The sequence below is a fragment of the Crocuta crocuta genome, unplaced genomic scaffold, assembly GCF_008692635.1.
Source record: "Crocuta crocuta isolate KB4526 unplaced genomic scaffold, BGI_CrCroc_1.0 scaffold799, whole genome shotgun sequence".
In the NCBI taxonomy this organism is placed as follows: Eukaryota; Metazoa; Chordata; class Mammalia; order Carnivora; family Hyaenidae; genus Crocuta; species Crocuta crocuta.
In genome coordinates, this window is record NW_027530195.1 from 148,866 (window position 1) to 164,807 (window position 15,942).

At 47.5% G+C, this 15,942-nt stretch overlaps 1 protein-coding gene across 1 annotated transcript; it reads left to right on the forward strand.

Moving 5' to 3' along the window:
• The first annotated feature begins 5,353 nt into the window (after positions 1-5,353).
• On the forward strand, positions 5,354-12,374 carry ZNF132 (zinc finger protein 132). Its single transcript, XM_077765306.1, has 3 exons — positions 5,354-5,790; positions 8,124-8,292; positions 9,902-12,374. Exons 1-3 carry the CDS (start codon positions 5,692-5,694, stop codon positions 11,830-11,832), a joined length of 2,199 nt encoding a protein of 732 aa, XP_077621432.1. The 5' UTR covers positions 5,354-5,691; the 3' UTR covers positions 11,833-12,374.
• Positions 12,375-15,942: the final 3,568 nt, after the last annotated feature.

Consider the following 15,942-nt stretch of genomic DNA (forward strand, 5'->3'; position numbering starts at 1 on the left):
GCTCTCTCAAATTAAATAAATAAACTTAAAAAAAAAAAAAGTGTTCAGGGTACCTGGGAGGCTCAGTAGGTTAAGTGTCCGACTTCGGCTCAGGTCATGATCTCAGTTTGTGGGTTCGAGCCCCGCGTCTGTGCTGACAGCTAGCTCAGAGCCTGGAGCCAGTTTCGGATTCTGTGTCTCCCTCTCTCTCTGACCCTCCCCTGTTCATGCTGCCTCTCTCTCTCTCAATCAGAAATAAATAAAACATAAAAAATTTTTTTCAAAAGTGTTCAAAGGCACATTTTGAGGCAATGGGAATGGGGTGAGATAATAATGGTTGTACAACTCTATAATTTTACTAAAAACCATCAATTATGCAATTCTTTTTTATTTTAATTTTTTTACATTTACTTATTTTTGAGAGACAGAGACAGAGAGAGCATGAGCAGGGGAGGGGGAGGGGGTGAGGGAGACAAAGCATCTGAAACAGGCTCCAGGCTCTGAGCTGTCAGCACAGAGCCCAACGTGGGGCTCAAACTCACAAACCGTAAGATCCAAAATCGGACACTTAACTAACTGAGCCACCCAGGGCCCCTAATTATGCAATTCTAATGAAGGTATTTTATAATATGTAAATTATATCTCAATAAAGCCATTTAACGAAAAGGACTATGGGCTGTTCCTTCTCACGGTCCTGGAGTTCCTGGCCACATGGCGATGACCAGAAGCATCCAGCCTACTAACAGAGGACAGGAATGCATAAAAAATTTGTTGAGTACAGCTGTGGGAGATATACAGATCTACACCTGCACACCTTAAATTTTTTTTTTAATGTTTATTTACTTATGAGAGCGAGACAGAGCATGAACAGGTGAGGGGCAGACAGAGAGGAAGACATAGAAGCCGGAGCAGGCTCCAGGCTCGGAGCTGTCAGCACACAACCCGACACAGGACTCGAACCCATGAACCCCGATATGACCTGAGCCGAAGTCAGACGCTTCACCAACTAAGTCACCCAGGCACCCCAACATCTGCACACCTCAATCCTGCAAAGGCCCAGACATCAAAACAGTTCACCAGGCTCCCCACACCTTATTTCCTCACATTCAGTATTCTTCACCCATTTACAGTACAGTACTCAATTCATCCTTGTACAAACACAAGTGGGTGCTATTTTACCAGGGTCTGGCCTTCAGAGTGCTTCCTTTCCCCACTGCTTGGTGGGAGAGACATCTCCTGAAATAGAGACCATTATCTTGCTCCTTCCAGACCAGCCACTGCCTCTTCCAGGTGAACTCCAGGTGAGAACCTTCAGAACACAGCGGCTTTCATTCTTTGTCAGAGGACACGGGGTAGAAGTGCAAACTGGGTCACATCTGGACAGAAATGCCCCATGCCTTACTGTTGTGCCCTATGTCAGGTGCCATAGGGGCCCTGACGACCAGTCTGAAAACACCTCTGTTCTGTTTTCAATCCACTCCTGAAAACAGGACTCCAATACCAAAGGTGAATGGGTGATGTATTCATTATCAGATAGTCCAGAGCAGTCTGAGGTCATGGTACCAGAGCTGGGTAATGATAGGAACACATAAAATCTATGTTATGAGTACCTGGAGAAACTCAGTGAAGGCGTCATGGATGTCAAAGGCGGATTTCACAAGGTCCATAAACTATGGGAAAACTTCCCTAGAAGCCCTCCGGAAACTATCTCAGAGCAAGAGTTGTGTCCCTGCCAAACTCAGTCATGAGCGAGCAGCAGGACATAACTTCAATGGGGCCACCACCGTCCAAGCAGGGAACAGGGGCTGCTTACACTGAGTAATAGGAGATGACCATGAAACACAGAAGGACATCGTCCATAGCACCCAGTGGCATGACAGTTGGTCACAAAGTAAGGTGTGGTCTCTACAGGCTTCCCCACACAGGGCATTCATGGAGTATGTCTGCAGGAATACATTCTGGGGAGCTGGGTGGATTAGTCGGTTGAGCAGCCAACTCTTGACTTCGGTTCAGGTCATGATCTCATGGTTGTGGGTTTGAGCCCGTATCAGGCTTTGTGCTCAGAGGACATAATCTGCTTTGGATCCTTGTCTTTCAATCTGCCTCTCCCCACCCCTCAAAAATAAATAAATGTTAAAAAAATTTTTTTTAAAGTTCCTCTATACAAGGTATAACTTGTGGCTGAAGGTTATTCATGTATGGTCTTTTCCAGGTGTTAATTCTTTTATATTCAATAAAGTTTTTAAAATAGATTGATTTAAAATAAAATGTTAATGGGGCACCTGGGTGGCTCAGTCAGTTAAGCGTCTTTGGCTCAGGTCATGATCTCACAGTGTGTGGGTTCGAGCCCCGTGTCAGGCTCTGTGCTGACAGCTAGCTCCGAGCCTGGAGGCTGCTTCAGATTCTATATCTCCCTCTCTCTCTCTCTGACCCTCCCCTGCTCACGCTGTCTCTCTCTCTCTCTCTCAGAAATAAATGAAACATAAAAATATAAATCAAATAAAATGTTAAAAAGGGGGGCAGGCAGCTGAAGACTTTACTAAATTCACTGCTCCTAAAATGCCTTTTCTCTAGTGAAGTTGTTGGTGCGGGCGGGCAGGGGACCTGACCATAAGAGGGGAGAAGGTGAAAGGCTGAGAGGTAAAAGACACAGAGGGATCAGCCAAGAAATGCGAGTCAAGGGAAAGTAGAATGAAGTTCCAGAAAAACGGAAAAGAGGTATGGCTACTCCCTTTGGCACCAGGGTAACAAAGGGCACAGATCAGGTACCAGGTGAGAGACAAGACGGCTGCCACAGGCCCTCCCCTACCAGTCTTGCACTGACCAGGACTGGTCCTCCATGGGCCTCTCTGGTCATGGACTGATTCAAGCTGCCCTGTCCAGGTCTCCTTGCCATGTTCACCTCGGGTGACCACATTTAGGGTAGTGCAGGCAGTCATTCTTACGGGGCATCAAATAGTTCGTGAGAGGTCAGCCCCAGGTCTGTCATGATTCACCCATGACAGACCAAGGTGGGTAAGGATCGCCTATGCATCTGGAGAACTGAACTTCACAAAATGAACAACCAGGAAAGATCTCAGGGGAAAGGCTCACTGTCCCCACTGTGATCATGTCGGTGTCCATGTGCCATCGCAGGGTCTGACAAAGCGCAGCTGGCAGAAAATCTGCTGGAATGAGGAAGTGTGACAGACGGGAGAGAAAAGCAACACAGCTTGACTGGGTCACTTGGCTAGATAATAACCACGCTGGATGTGATCTGCTAGGCAAGTTGTGGTACTTTTAATCCTTGACCATAAAAGATATTGGAGTTGTTTATACAGCAGTCTGGGAGGAGAGCTATCAAGACACGGGGCAGCAGCAGGCCCAGCGGCATATCCCATGGGGAGCACAGTGGCCGAACCTGGTGAGGACGGTACCACGTCATGGTAGTAGCCCCACTCTGCCTCGTGAAGGAGTCCCGCTTTTTCTGAAAGAAGTTATGTAACTTCCTTAAAGGTCACCGGGCCTCACTATCGCAGGCCAGGGAGCAGATGGATGTAACCCAAGCACTGGGCAGGTCTCCGTCCCGCAGCCCCCTCCCTTTATTTCGGCCAGCCTTGTCCCCTGACATGCCTGCTCATCCTTCCATATCTGAAAGAGCGGGCCCTCCTCCTGCATGCGCCCTCTCCCCAGATCCATTGGTCTTGGAACAGCGCTTCTCCTTTCTGTACCCACCTCCTCCACCCAGCCACTGGTCCTTAGCCTGGGCACCCCACACTCACCTCAGGGCCATTTATCTGTAATCACAACCTAAGACTCTCCTTCCAAAATACCCTTCCCAGGCCCTTCCTTGGTCTAGGCCACCAGTGAACTGTAACCTGGAGATCAGAGGCCAAATCAAAACTCGCTATGTGTTCATGGGCACCTACGTCACTTCCACTTGGAGGTCCACATCTACAAAATCCAACTACTAATCTTCCCCCAAACATCCTCCTCTTGCCAAACTCCCATCTCCATGTACAATACCTCATTCTTCTGAAACATTCGGGATGGTCTTTTATCCATCATTTCTATCCACTCTCCACATGTAGCATGAAATCCCATTAACCTCATCTTGAAAATCTAACCGAAATCTGATCACTTCTCTCATCTCTCCTACTTCTACTCTGGACAGGCCACCATCATAACTGGAAGAATAGTGCAGCAGCATCCTCATGAGTCTGTCTTCAGCCTGGCCATGACCCATCTCCCACGGGTGTGTTCACTCAGGATGTTTACTTAGCATTCATTGGGATACTTTGAAAATCCTAAATCAAGATCATGGATATCGCTTCTCTGAAAAAAAATTTCTATGACTCCCAGCACCCTCAGCCAGTAAATAGAGGCAGGACTCCTCTGCTCATGCAGTGGAAGAACGAAATCTTTCCTGAATGGTTCTCAGGTCAGTCTCACCTCCGAATCTTTGCACATGCAGATCCCTCTGTCTGTATCCTCTACATCTTAACATTCCGAATTCTGGGATGAAGACTCCCCATCTGCGAACGCTCCATCATCCAGAACACCGAGGCCTGTAGCTCAGTCGCGGACTCAGGACACTGGGACTCGGAGTCCAGTCGGGTGGAAGAATCCTTCAGCCGTGACTAGTCGATCGCCTCACTCACCACGCTCGCAGTCCAGCCACTTGCTGGTCATGACCTCGGAACGCGTGGCTTTGAGGCTCCGTCCCCCGCTCCATAAAGCAGACACAACGCCAAGGGCGACGACTCCCGGGCAGGCTCCGACCGAAGTCGGTGCAGACATCCGCGCGCGGTCGCCCCCCTACAGCCAAGGATATCCGGCTCCGGTAGTCGGGACATTCTCTGGGGTTAAGGGGCGCACAGGGTACGGAGGCGGGATCTCCCCGACTCCCGAGCTTTCCCTGCACCCGTTCCCGCGGGACCGGCGAGCCTCCCGAATACCAGCCACAGCCAGCCAACTTGGTGCCTCCGCCAATACAGACAAAACGGCAAGTTGCCAGAAACACAACCGAATACCAGAAGTCACCACCAGCTGGCGCGGAGGTTCCGGAAACGCCCCTCCCCTAGGCTATCATTGGCCAGAGTCCGGACGGCGGCTCGGAAACGCCCCTCGCCTGGGTTCTCACTGGGAAGCTCTGAGTGGACGCTTGGTGAGAGGCTTTCTGGGGAATGTAGTTCGCTACGCGTGAGCAGTGACGCGCACGCGCCTGTCCGTGCCCGTGTCCGTGTGCATGCGCGCGCGCACACGTGGGTGTCCTGACCCTCTGGGCTATGGCCCGGCGGCTCCGCTACTGGCTGTAGGAACTGGTGTGGTGGCGAGCGGCGGGTCTAGAGAGCATTTGCCTGCTCAGGGTGTGGGTGTTTCTGCGCTAGCAGCAGGGGATGGGGCGGGACTTCCGTAGTCGCCATTGCAGTCTTTCCGGCGCGGTTGGTGGACTGGTTGGCAGTCGGCCGCTGGGACCAGAGATGGGCATAGGGAAGTGCCGGGACTGTCACTGCACCATTGCACGCACTTTTACCCTCGGCTAATGGCTCCTCCTTCCTGAGCCTTGGTTTCCCCAGATGTAGAACGGAGGTAACGTACTCCACCTTCGTCCCACGGTCCCTGGAGACAGCTCCCAGGCCCTTGGGTGCATTTTATACGGAGCAAGACTAAGGCTCTGAGTGCGACCGTTAGCACGCGATCGCCCCGGGCAGTGAGGGCGTAGGGTTTTGGATGAGCCCGCTGGGCTTGTCACTGTCGCCACCTTGCACGGCCCCGCCCACTCCACAGACTCTGACCAGGCCAGCAACCTCGGTGATGGACCCCGGGCAGGTGAGTGGAGGGTGCCCCAGCCACTCACCCGCTGGGATCCCTGCCCTCCCGATCCTGGAGCCCCTGTACAGAGAACGGTGGTATCCCGGACTCTTCGCCTACACTTGAGTCTGGAGTCCAGGGTCACTTTTCCTAGCATCCTGAATCCAGGCTGGACGTTATATGGATGGGTTCACTGTAAGTCGGCAACCTCCTCAGAAGCTGCCCTGGCATAATCCGAAACCGACCCCATAGGTGGAGGGCAGGGAGAGAGTGAAGAAAGAGGCAGGTCTCTCCAGACTGGTTGATGCAGGTTTAATAAGCAAGGACAGGTACATAGGAAGCCTGCCTTCGGCAGCCACAAGAAGAGTAGATCTCCACACCAGTCCACTGAGTCTTAAAAGTTTATACAGAGACTTTAACTTGGTTCAATCAGGTATACCATCCAGATGGTTTTGGTGCCACATAACAGTCTCAAGGCTATGTTCCGGGGGAATTTCTGGGAGTGGGGAAGAATACACATTCCAAGGACAGGAGGTGATGACAAGCCTCCCATTGCCCAGGTCCAGCTCATGGATCAACTGGCAGTCACTTCCTCTTGATGACCTCCCCCCAACATTCGTATTTCTGGAATCCTATGGGATAAGGTCTGGAAGGGTGTCCCAGGCAAAGGGACCAACATGTGGACATTTCTTGGAGGTGAGTATAAGGTGGAAGTGTTCAAGGAAGTGCAGGTCTGCATTTCATCTGGTGGACACAGAAAGCAGGCGGACAGGTATCAGCCTGGAATGGCAGGCTGAGGAGTTGGGTCTCTACTCTGAGAGTGGTGGGAATCCAGGGAAGTTTAGAGCAGAGGAGAGAGGTGATCTGATTTGTATCTTAATAGGCTCCCTCTGGTTGCCCAGTAGAGGACAGACTTGGTGTGGGGAGGGAGTGGAGGTGAAGTTGGAGGCAGAAGATCACTGAGTATTCCACTGAGTGACTGCAACAGTTCAAGTGTGTGTGCTTTGGTTGGTGGACCAGAGGTAGAAGTAGGAGAAATTTTTAGCTCCTGCATTTCCCTTTTAAGTAGGGGGGACTAGATTTCCTGATGTGAGGCAGTGAGGTATCAGGGTTGACCCAGATAGGTTTATCAGGTGTGAAAGTTGGCGTGAGGAATAGATTTCAGAGGGAAGATAAAGAGTTGGGCTTTAGCTGTATTGTATTTGAGGTGTCCCATAGACTGCCAAGTAAGCTTTATGCCAGGTCTAGGCTGGAGACATCCAAGGATGGAAACTTGTGTGTCGACATTATGTGTGGCTGGGGGTTGACCAAAATGGTGACCACGCCTCTAACTAGAGACTAGACCTGGGATGAAAAAAAATGAAGCATGGAAGTAACAAAGATAGGATGACAGTGGGGCCTGAGATGAGACTGGTTTACCCCTCTACAGCTCACCAGGTTTTTGTGGCCATCCTCCTTGAGGTCTGGGGTTTTTTTTTTTTTTTTCAGGCTGGAGGAGTAATCAGGGGCAGAAAGGGTCAGTCTAAGCTAAGAGTCCCCAAGCCAAGGTTCTGGGATTTGTCTATCTGTGAACACAGCTGTGACTGCTGAGGGGAAAGCGTGTAGAAGGTAGAGGTGGAAGAGAGCAGGGCTATTTAAGATCTACTCATGGTTCTGGGGAGCTGAATGCTGAAGCAACAAGGCAAAGGGGGAAGTCATGAACCAGAAGTGATGACTGTCTCTGGCAGTGGCGATTTTTGGATCTGTGGGGGCAAGCAAAAAAGGCTTAGCATTGGGTCCTGATTACCCTTGTTGGGTATGCCATGTGCATAGTGGGATATAGGGACTTGGGATATGCCTGTGGTGTGGACAGGGAGGGGGGTGGGAGCTGGGGAGTGGGTAGATAGGAAGATGGTATGGTCCAAAGAGTGACATGTACAATGTAAGGAAATGTGAATCAGTGGGCCCAGGGCCCTAGTACTAGAGGCTTAAGGGAGAAAAGAGAGTCCACGTTTTCTTAAACTTGGGAGGTGTGATCTGGGGAATAAAAAGGAGCTTGTTTAGTGTGGAGAGGGGGTTCCTGGTAAGCCCAGAGCACAGACAGCATCTGTATCAGCTTTTTGTTCTTCTGGGTTGGATTGGATTGGCCTGGATACATAACTAGTGGGACTACAAGGAGAAAGGGACATCTGTGGTGCCAGGGTCTCTTATCTCCTCTGAGGTGAGGCCTGAGGAGGAGGAGGAGCTGTGGGTGGGTGAAAGAAGGATGGACTGAGAGAGTCACAAGAGGAGAAGCTGCCAGTGGTAGATGTAGCAGAACTTTGAGTCATAGGTCAAGGACCTAGATGTGTCTCTATTTGTTTGCTTTTCAGCCCATCTGTTGGCGCCCCAGCTTAGCTCTCTCATCATTGCAAAGCCCAGTGACCTTTGAAGATGTGGCCGTGTACTTTTCCAAGGAGGAGTGGGGCCTTCTTGATGCAGGCCAGAGGGACCTGTACCACAATGTTATGCTGGAGAATTTTGAGCTCATGACCTCACTTGGTAAGCCCTTTCTGCTCTGTCCCAACATGGTGACCAGCTTCTTCCCTTTTACCTCTTCTCATAGAGAGTTTTCTGTTCATCTCAAAGCTGGACCATTGGCACTGGTTCTTCCCAGGTTTCCTGTTATAGGTGCTATGGATGCTGGGGCTGTGCTGTGTGCATTCTCCTTGTCTCTCTTTAAGACAAGCCTCATAAGCAATCCTAATAGCTGTTGCCCAGGGGCCTTTTGGGAACAGAGGGTGGGGATCAGGAACATATGGTCTATCTGATGGATCCCACTAAGCTAGACCAATTTTTGGCTGAGTGACCCAGTAGGGAGCCATGCCCAGATTCTGTCCATTCCCCCATGAGACTTTTTTTTTTTTTTAAAACAACTTTGTTGAGATATACCATAAAATTCATACTTCAGAATGTGTAATTCAGTGGTTTTTAGTGTATTTGCTCAGTTGCATAAATATCACCATAATCTAACATTTTTATCACCTAAACAGAAATTGTACCCATTAATAATCATTCCCCATCTTCCCTTATCTCTTCTTCCTCAGCCTTAGACAACTGCTAATATACTTTATGACTATATAGATTTGCTTATTTTTAAACATTTCATATAAATGGAGTCACACAGTATATGTTTTTCTGTGTATGGGTTTCAGTAAGCATAATGTTGGTAAGGTTAATCCATGTTGTAGCACATACCAGTACTTCATTCCTTTTTATGGCCAAATAATATTCCATTGTGGAGATATACAATGGCTTGTTTATTAATTCATCAGTTGATGGGAAATTGTCTTGTTTCTACTTTTTGGCTGTTAAGAAAAATGTTGCTATGAAAATTCATGTACAAGTCTTTGTGTAAGTATGTTTTCATTTCTCTTGGGTAGATACATAGTGGAATTGCCAAGGTGTTTTCCAAATTGGTGGCACCATTTTATATTCCCATTACGGTGTATAAATGTTCCAATTTTTCTGCTTCCTCATCTTTTTTTTTTAATTTTTAATGTTTTTATCTATTTCTGAGAGACACAGAGAGACAGCATGAGTGGGGGAGGGTCAGAGAGAGAGGGGGGGAGACACAGAATCTGAAACAGGCTCCAGGCTCTGAGCTGGCTGTCAGCACAGAGCCTGACGCAGGGCTCAAACCCACGAACCACGAGATCATGACCTGAGCCGAAGTTGGACGCTCAACCGACTGAGCCACCCAGGTGCCCCTCTGCTTCCTTATCAACACTTGCTATTGTCTGTTTTCTTATAGCCTAGTGGGTGTGAAGTGATATCTCACTGTAGTTTGGTTTGCATTTCCCTAATGACTAATGATGTTCAGCAACTTTTCATGTGCTTGTTGGCCGTTTTTGTGTAAGGATATATACATATCTCTTTTTAAGAAATGTCTATTAAAGTCCTTTGTCCTTTCCTCTGGTGAGGCCTCCTTTATTCTGTAGCTTGGCTATCCCTGACCTACACAGTGGGCCCTTCATTCTTCTTCTGGCCCCCTTGACCTGTCACCATCCCTTGGACCCATTCTTGTATATGTCTAGCCACACATTTCTAATGAAGTAACGCTTTCCATCAAGTGGACCACTCAGTTTACCAGAAATTTTTCTGCTTTTAGGTTGTTGGCATGGAGTGGAAGATGAAGGGGCCCATTCCAAGCAGAGTGCTTCTATACAAGGGATGTTACAGGGCAGGATCCCCATTGCAAATCCTTCCACCCAGAAGGCTGACACTTGTGATACGTGTGGCCCATTCTTGAAAGACATTTTGCACCTGGGTGAACATCAAAGAACATATCCTGAGGAGACCCTCTACACGTGTGGAGCATGTGGAAGAGAGTTTTGGTTCAGTGTGACTCTTCACCCGCATCAGGAGCAGCACAGTAGAGAAAAGCCCTTCAGATGGAACAAGGACAAGGGCTCATTTGTGGAAAGCTCCATGGTCCATCTATCAGAGAAGCGTTTCACTCGTGGGGAAGGTGGTGAGGATGCCTTGGACAGCCATGATCTCTTCCAGCATCCAGCCATTGATAGCAGTGGGAAGCCACAGAGAGGCACGGAGTGCAGGAAGGCCTTCCCCCACAGTTCTAATCTTGAGCAGCTCTCAGAAGGTCATACTGCACAGGAGCTCCCCAAGTGCCGTGACTGTGGAAAAGCCTTTCAGAAGAGTTGCACCCTCCTCAACCACCTGAGAATTCACTCTGAAGAGACACCATTTAGGTACCCAACAGTTGAAAATTCCTTAGGGGAGAAATCAACCCTTGTTAATCACCAAAAATGTCATAGTGAGAAGACAGGTCATGTGTGTAAAGAGTATGGGAAGACCTTCTGTCACTCTTCTAAACTGAGGAAGCACCAGAAGTTTCACACTGGAGGAAAACATTGTGAGTGTAATGACTGTGGGAAAACCTTCAGCCACAAACTCACACTTGTTCATCACCAGCGAATTCATACAGGAGAAAGACCTTATGAGTGCAGCGAATGTGGGAAAGCCTTTAATAACAAGTCGCACCTCACTCGACATGAGAAAATTCACACTGGAGAAAGGCCTTTTGAGTGCAGCAAATGTGGAAGAGCCTTCAGCCAAAGCTCTAATTTCCTTCGGCACCAGAAAGTTCACACCCAAGTAAGACCATATGAGTGCAATCAATGTGGTAAAGCCTTCAGCCGCAGCTCTGCTCTCATTCAACACTGGAGAGTTCACACTGGAGAAAGGCCTTATGAGTGCAGTGAGTGTGGAAGAGCTTTTAACAATAACTCCAACCTTGCTCAGCACCGGAAAGTTCACACTGGAGAACGGCCTTTTGAGTGCAGTGAATGTGGACGAGACTTCAGCCAGAGCTCCCACCTCCTTCGACATCAGAAAGTTCACACTGGAGAACGGCCTTTTGAGTGCAGTGAATGTGGACAAGCCTTCAGCAATAGCTCCACCCTAATTCAGCACCAGAAAGTGCATACCGGCCAAAGGCCTTATGAATGCAGTGAATGCAGAAAGGCCTTTAGCCGCAGCTCCAGCCTGATTCAACACTGGAGAACTCACACTGGGGAAAGGCCTTTTGAGTGCAGTGAATGTGGGAAAGCCTTTGCTCACAGTTCCAGTCTCATAGAGCACTGGAGAGTTCACACAAGAGAAAGGCCTTATGAGTGCAGTGAATGTGGGAAATTCTTTAGCCAGAACTCCATTCTCATTAAACATCAGAAAGTTCACACTGGAGAAAGGCCTTATCAGTGTAGCGAATGTGGGAAGTTCTTTAGCCGAAAGTCCAGCCTCATTTATCACTGGAGAGTTCACACTGGAGAAAGGCCTTATGAGTGCAGTGAATGCGGGAGAGCCTTCAGCAATAACTCTCACCTGGTTCGTCACCAGAGAGTTCACACACAGGAAAGACCCTATGAGTGCAGCCAATGTGGGAAAGCCTTTAGTGAACGATCCACACTTGTTCGACACCAAGTAGTACACACCAGAGAAAGGACTTATGAGTGTGGCCACTGTGGAAAAATCTTTAGCCGTCTCTGCAATCTTGCTCAGCATAAAAGGATTCATACCTGAGTGGAGTCTTATGGAAATGGTCCTTCTGAGAAGATCTTAAGCCAAGTCAAACTTTAGGTGGCAGAACATCCACAGAAAAGTTACCTATATGTACTACTAATTTGGAGAAGCCTTAAAGCTACTCTGGCCTTTGTCAGCAGCCCAGGGCTGAGCTATCTCCCCTCTGGAGCAAAAATCCCTTTCGAGTCTACCTGGATCCAAATATTTGCAGCAGTCATGTACATACGCATGGAGAAAACAGCTCTCTGTTCCTCCTTTCCACTTTCCTGGAGGGAATCAGACTTGTCCTGGCCCATTAGAATGCCTTCATTCCCATTGCCTCTGAGAGGGTTAGGAAATGAACAGACCCAGTCTGGTTGAGGGGCCTTGAGGGATGTCCAGTTTGGGCTTCTCAGGAAGACGCACGTTCCTCATGGATGTTGTCATGTCTGCATGTAATCCCAATAATGTGTCCACTGAGCCCACACGTTACCCTCCCCTGGAACCACTTACCCTGGTCTTATCTATGCAGCATGATAATAAAGATCTTATTGATCAACCCAGATTGATCTTGGGGGTTGTAGTGGGGTAGGTTGAAAAAAGCAGATAGAGTGGAGGATGGCTGATACAGGGCACCCAACAATATCTACCTCAGGGTATAAAAGGAACATAGGGAACTGCTCTATGATCTGTTGCGGCTTTCTTTGCATTGCATTTCAAAGACTGGGAAAAACTGAATGGTTCATAAAGTGAACATAGCGGCCTGTGTTTCAGAGTTACCTGAGGGCCCAGAGCTCGCCGGGAAGAAGAAAAATGTTAGTCTGCAACATTAGAATGGTCTGTTGGATTACGGGGCAGGTCCCAAGTTCAAAGAGAGAACTCTGGGTTTCTCCATGTGAGGAGAAGCTGCCTTCTGGTTCCTAATAAGGAGATATGACCCTGGGAGGCCAGTAAAGGCCTAGTGGATAATATATGTGGATAGAGAAACACGGTGCGAAGTAATAGGGAGTTGGGGAGACTAGGAAACTATAGGCCCATGCCATTGGGGACAAAGGAGTAACCACTGTCCTCCATTAAGTGTGGCTCTGCAGGGTGAGGCAAGTATAACTTAATCTCAGACCCACAGGGACCATTTGGGGAGGCCATCGGTAGTAGAGAAACACTGGCTGTGGAGAAGAGGACTAGTAAACTAGAGGGAACTTTGCTGTTCTAAAGGTACGTCATTCTTACAAAAGTTTAACCAGACAAACAAAAGTTTATTATACAGAACAGAGAAAGTAACGTGATGATTCCAAATTGTATGATAGTTCTAAACCAGGACCTTAGGTCTGAAAGTAGTCAATTGAAATATTTGTCGGCACTCTTTCTGACTCAGGGAGGAAAAGTTCTCCCTAGGGAGGCATACCTGGAGTAGGTACCCTCCGGGAAGTCTCCAATTAAACGAGGCCATGAAAACAGGAGAGGGAACACTGCCGGAGCACGCTGGAAGAATTAACCAAGGGGCGCCTGGGTGGCTTAGTCGGTTGAGCATCTGACTTTGGCTCAGGTCACAATCTCATAGTTCATGAGTTTGAGCCCCATGTCAGGCTCTGTATTGACAGAGTGGAGCCTGGAGCCTGCTTTGGATTCTGTGACTCCCTCTCTGACCCTCTCCCACTCATGTTCTGTTTCTCTCCTCCCACCCCCAAAGATAAATAAACATTAAAATTTAAAAAAATAACCAAGTGCATTTGGGAGGATACAGTCTTAAGTATAAACATGAAGCAATAGCTGATCAACTTTTTGAAAAACAGCGAAACTTCAAAGATGTTTAAAAAAAATTTTTTTTAATGTTTTATTTATTTCTGAGAGAGAGAGAGACAGCATGAGCGGGGTAGGGTCAGAGAGAGAGAGGGAGATACAGAATCTGAAACAGGCTCCAGGCTCTGAGCTAGCTGTCAGCACAGAGCCTGACGTGGGGCTCGAACCCACGAACCGTGAGATCATGACCTGAGCTGAAGTTGGATGCTTAACTGACTGAGCCACCCAGGTGCCCCACTTCAAAGATATTTTAAAACAGTCTTGTTATCTCAAAAGAACTGTGTGGAACCAAATATGTTACTGATAATACAGCCTATAAATTTTAAATTCAGGAACCAGGAATTTCAGTAAGAATCTCTGAATCTCGGTTAATAGTTCAGATTAAAGAAATATTTTTTGTGTGAAGGGGCTCCTGGGTGGCTCGGTCAGCTAAGCCTCTAGCTTCAGATATCAGTTCAGGTCATGATCTTACAGCTCATGAGTTCGAGCCCTGCATTGGGCTCTGTGCTGCCAGCACAAGACCTGTTTGGGATTCTGTCTCCCTTTCTCCTCTGCCCCTCCCCCCCTCAAAATAAAAAACTAAAATCTACAAACTAGCTTTAAACTATAAAACTAAATCTCATAAAGATAGATTTTTGTGATTCTAAATCTTCTAACCCTTAGAAAAAGCAAGTGAAAAATTAATTTGTCACAGGATCACGATAAGGCTGTTCCCAAAAGCCCATAGTCAAAAGAAGAGGTTTCCCCGTTTGCAAGGGCTTGGAAAATGCAGACAGGGGCCCTGTCTTCCATAAAAGAGAGAGAAGCAGCAGCAGTGAGAAAAAAGGTACACAGACCTGATCCAAACATCTTGGAAGAGTTGTCTCATTATGTTGTCAGCTTGGAAAATCTTTATACTTTCAAATTAACAGGTGGTGTGCAGGTCCAGTCACTGTTTGGTTCTTTCTTTAGATGCATCATGTAAATCCAAGAGACTGTTGCATAAGGCTTGGTTTGAAGTTCCTGATAAGGGCCTTTCCAGTGAGGCAGTAGAGTCTTCTGGAGCTGTCTTTTCCTGGTTGTAAGGTGTGATGCTTAAGGTTATTGTCTTCCAGGAGCACACTGTGAAAAGATTGCTCTACCAAAGCATGGTTACTTTTAACAGAAGCAACTGGGATTTTACAATATTCAAGTATGTGTTCTTTGTTGTTTTATCAACTGTGGATCAAAGGAGGCATGGCCAAATGCATTGGCCATCCTGTGACTGTCACAAAGGGTGAGAGTCTGTGTTTGAAAAGGTGGGTCTGAGGTTTAGAAGGACTAGCAACTATGCTTGCAGCCAAAGTATTTGGAAGATCTCTACAAATTTTGCCAATTAAAACTTTTTAAAGCATATTTGTTCATTTTGAGAGAGCGAGAGCACTGTCAGCACTCAGCTCGACATGGGGCTCAACCCACACATCATGAGATCATGACCTGAGCCGAAATCAAGTCAGAGGCTTAATGAACTGAGCCACTCAGGCTCCCTGCTAATTGAGTATTAACCATCCTGTGAGTGCATTCTAACCCTGAAGATTGAGGATGGTATGCATAATCAAAGTGTTGTAAAAGTAGCTAAACAGGGGGCGCCTGGGTGGCTTAGTCGGTTAAGCANATTCCCCTGGTACTATAAAGTTGGAGAGAGATTTTTCCCAGGTAGGGATAATCTGAAAGAATTTTAGCCACGGTAGAATGATTGGCCTGTCTACAAGGGAAAGCTTTGATCCAGTGAGAAAACATACAAACCATGACTCAAATATATTAATATCCATAAGATGGGGGAGCTGTATGAAGTCCATTTTTTAAACAGGCTTCCCTGGGTTATATTTAGGACAGATGGGATGAGTGAGGTAGGTACTTTTTGAGACCTTATCAATACTTCCCAACCAAAATTGGTTCATGACTGCTGACACTTTCTCAGTAAACCAGTGGTTTGATGCATGTACGGTAGTAAGTAGGGGGTATTTTAGAATTTCTAAAACAATCCCCTGGATCGTTATTTGCTCCAAACCAAAGTTCTCTATTATTATTGAACCAACAATTACTAGACTTTCAATATTGTTTTTCCTTTGGATGTCTCTGGTGATTCCTCACCACCCAAATTACCACTTGGGATAACATCTCTTTGGACCAAGACAGAGGTTTGGCTACTGGCTCCCTTGGGAGCAGCATTTTTGGTGGAAATATCAGTAAGGTGCTTTCTTTTGGCCTCCAGAGGGTTGAGTCTGGAATGTCTGGAAATCTTAATAATATCCATAGCAGCTGGCAAAGGTATTGCATCTAGTAAAATTTGGACATAGGAGACAGTTTTAA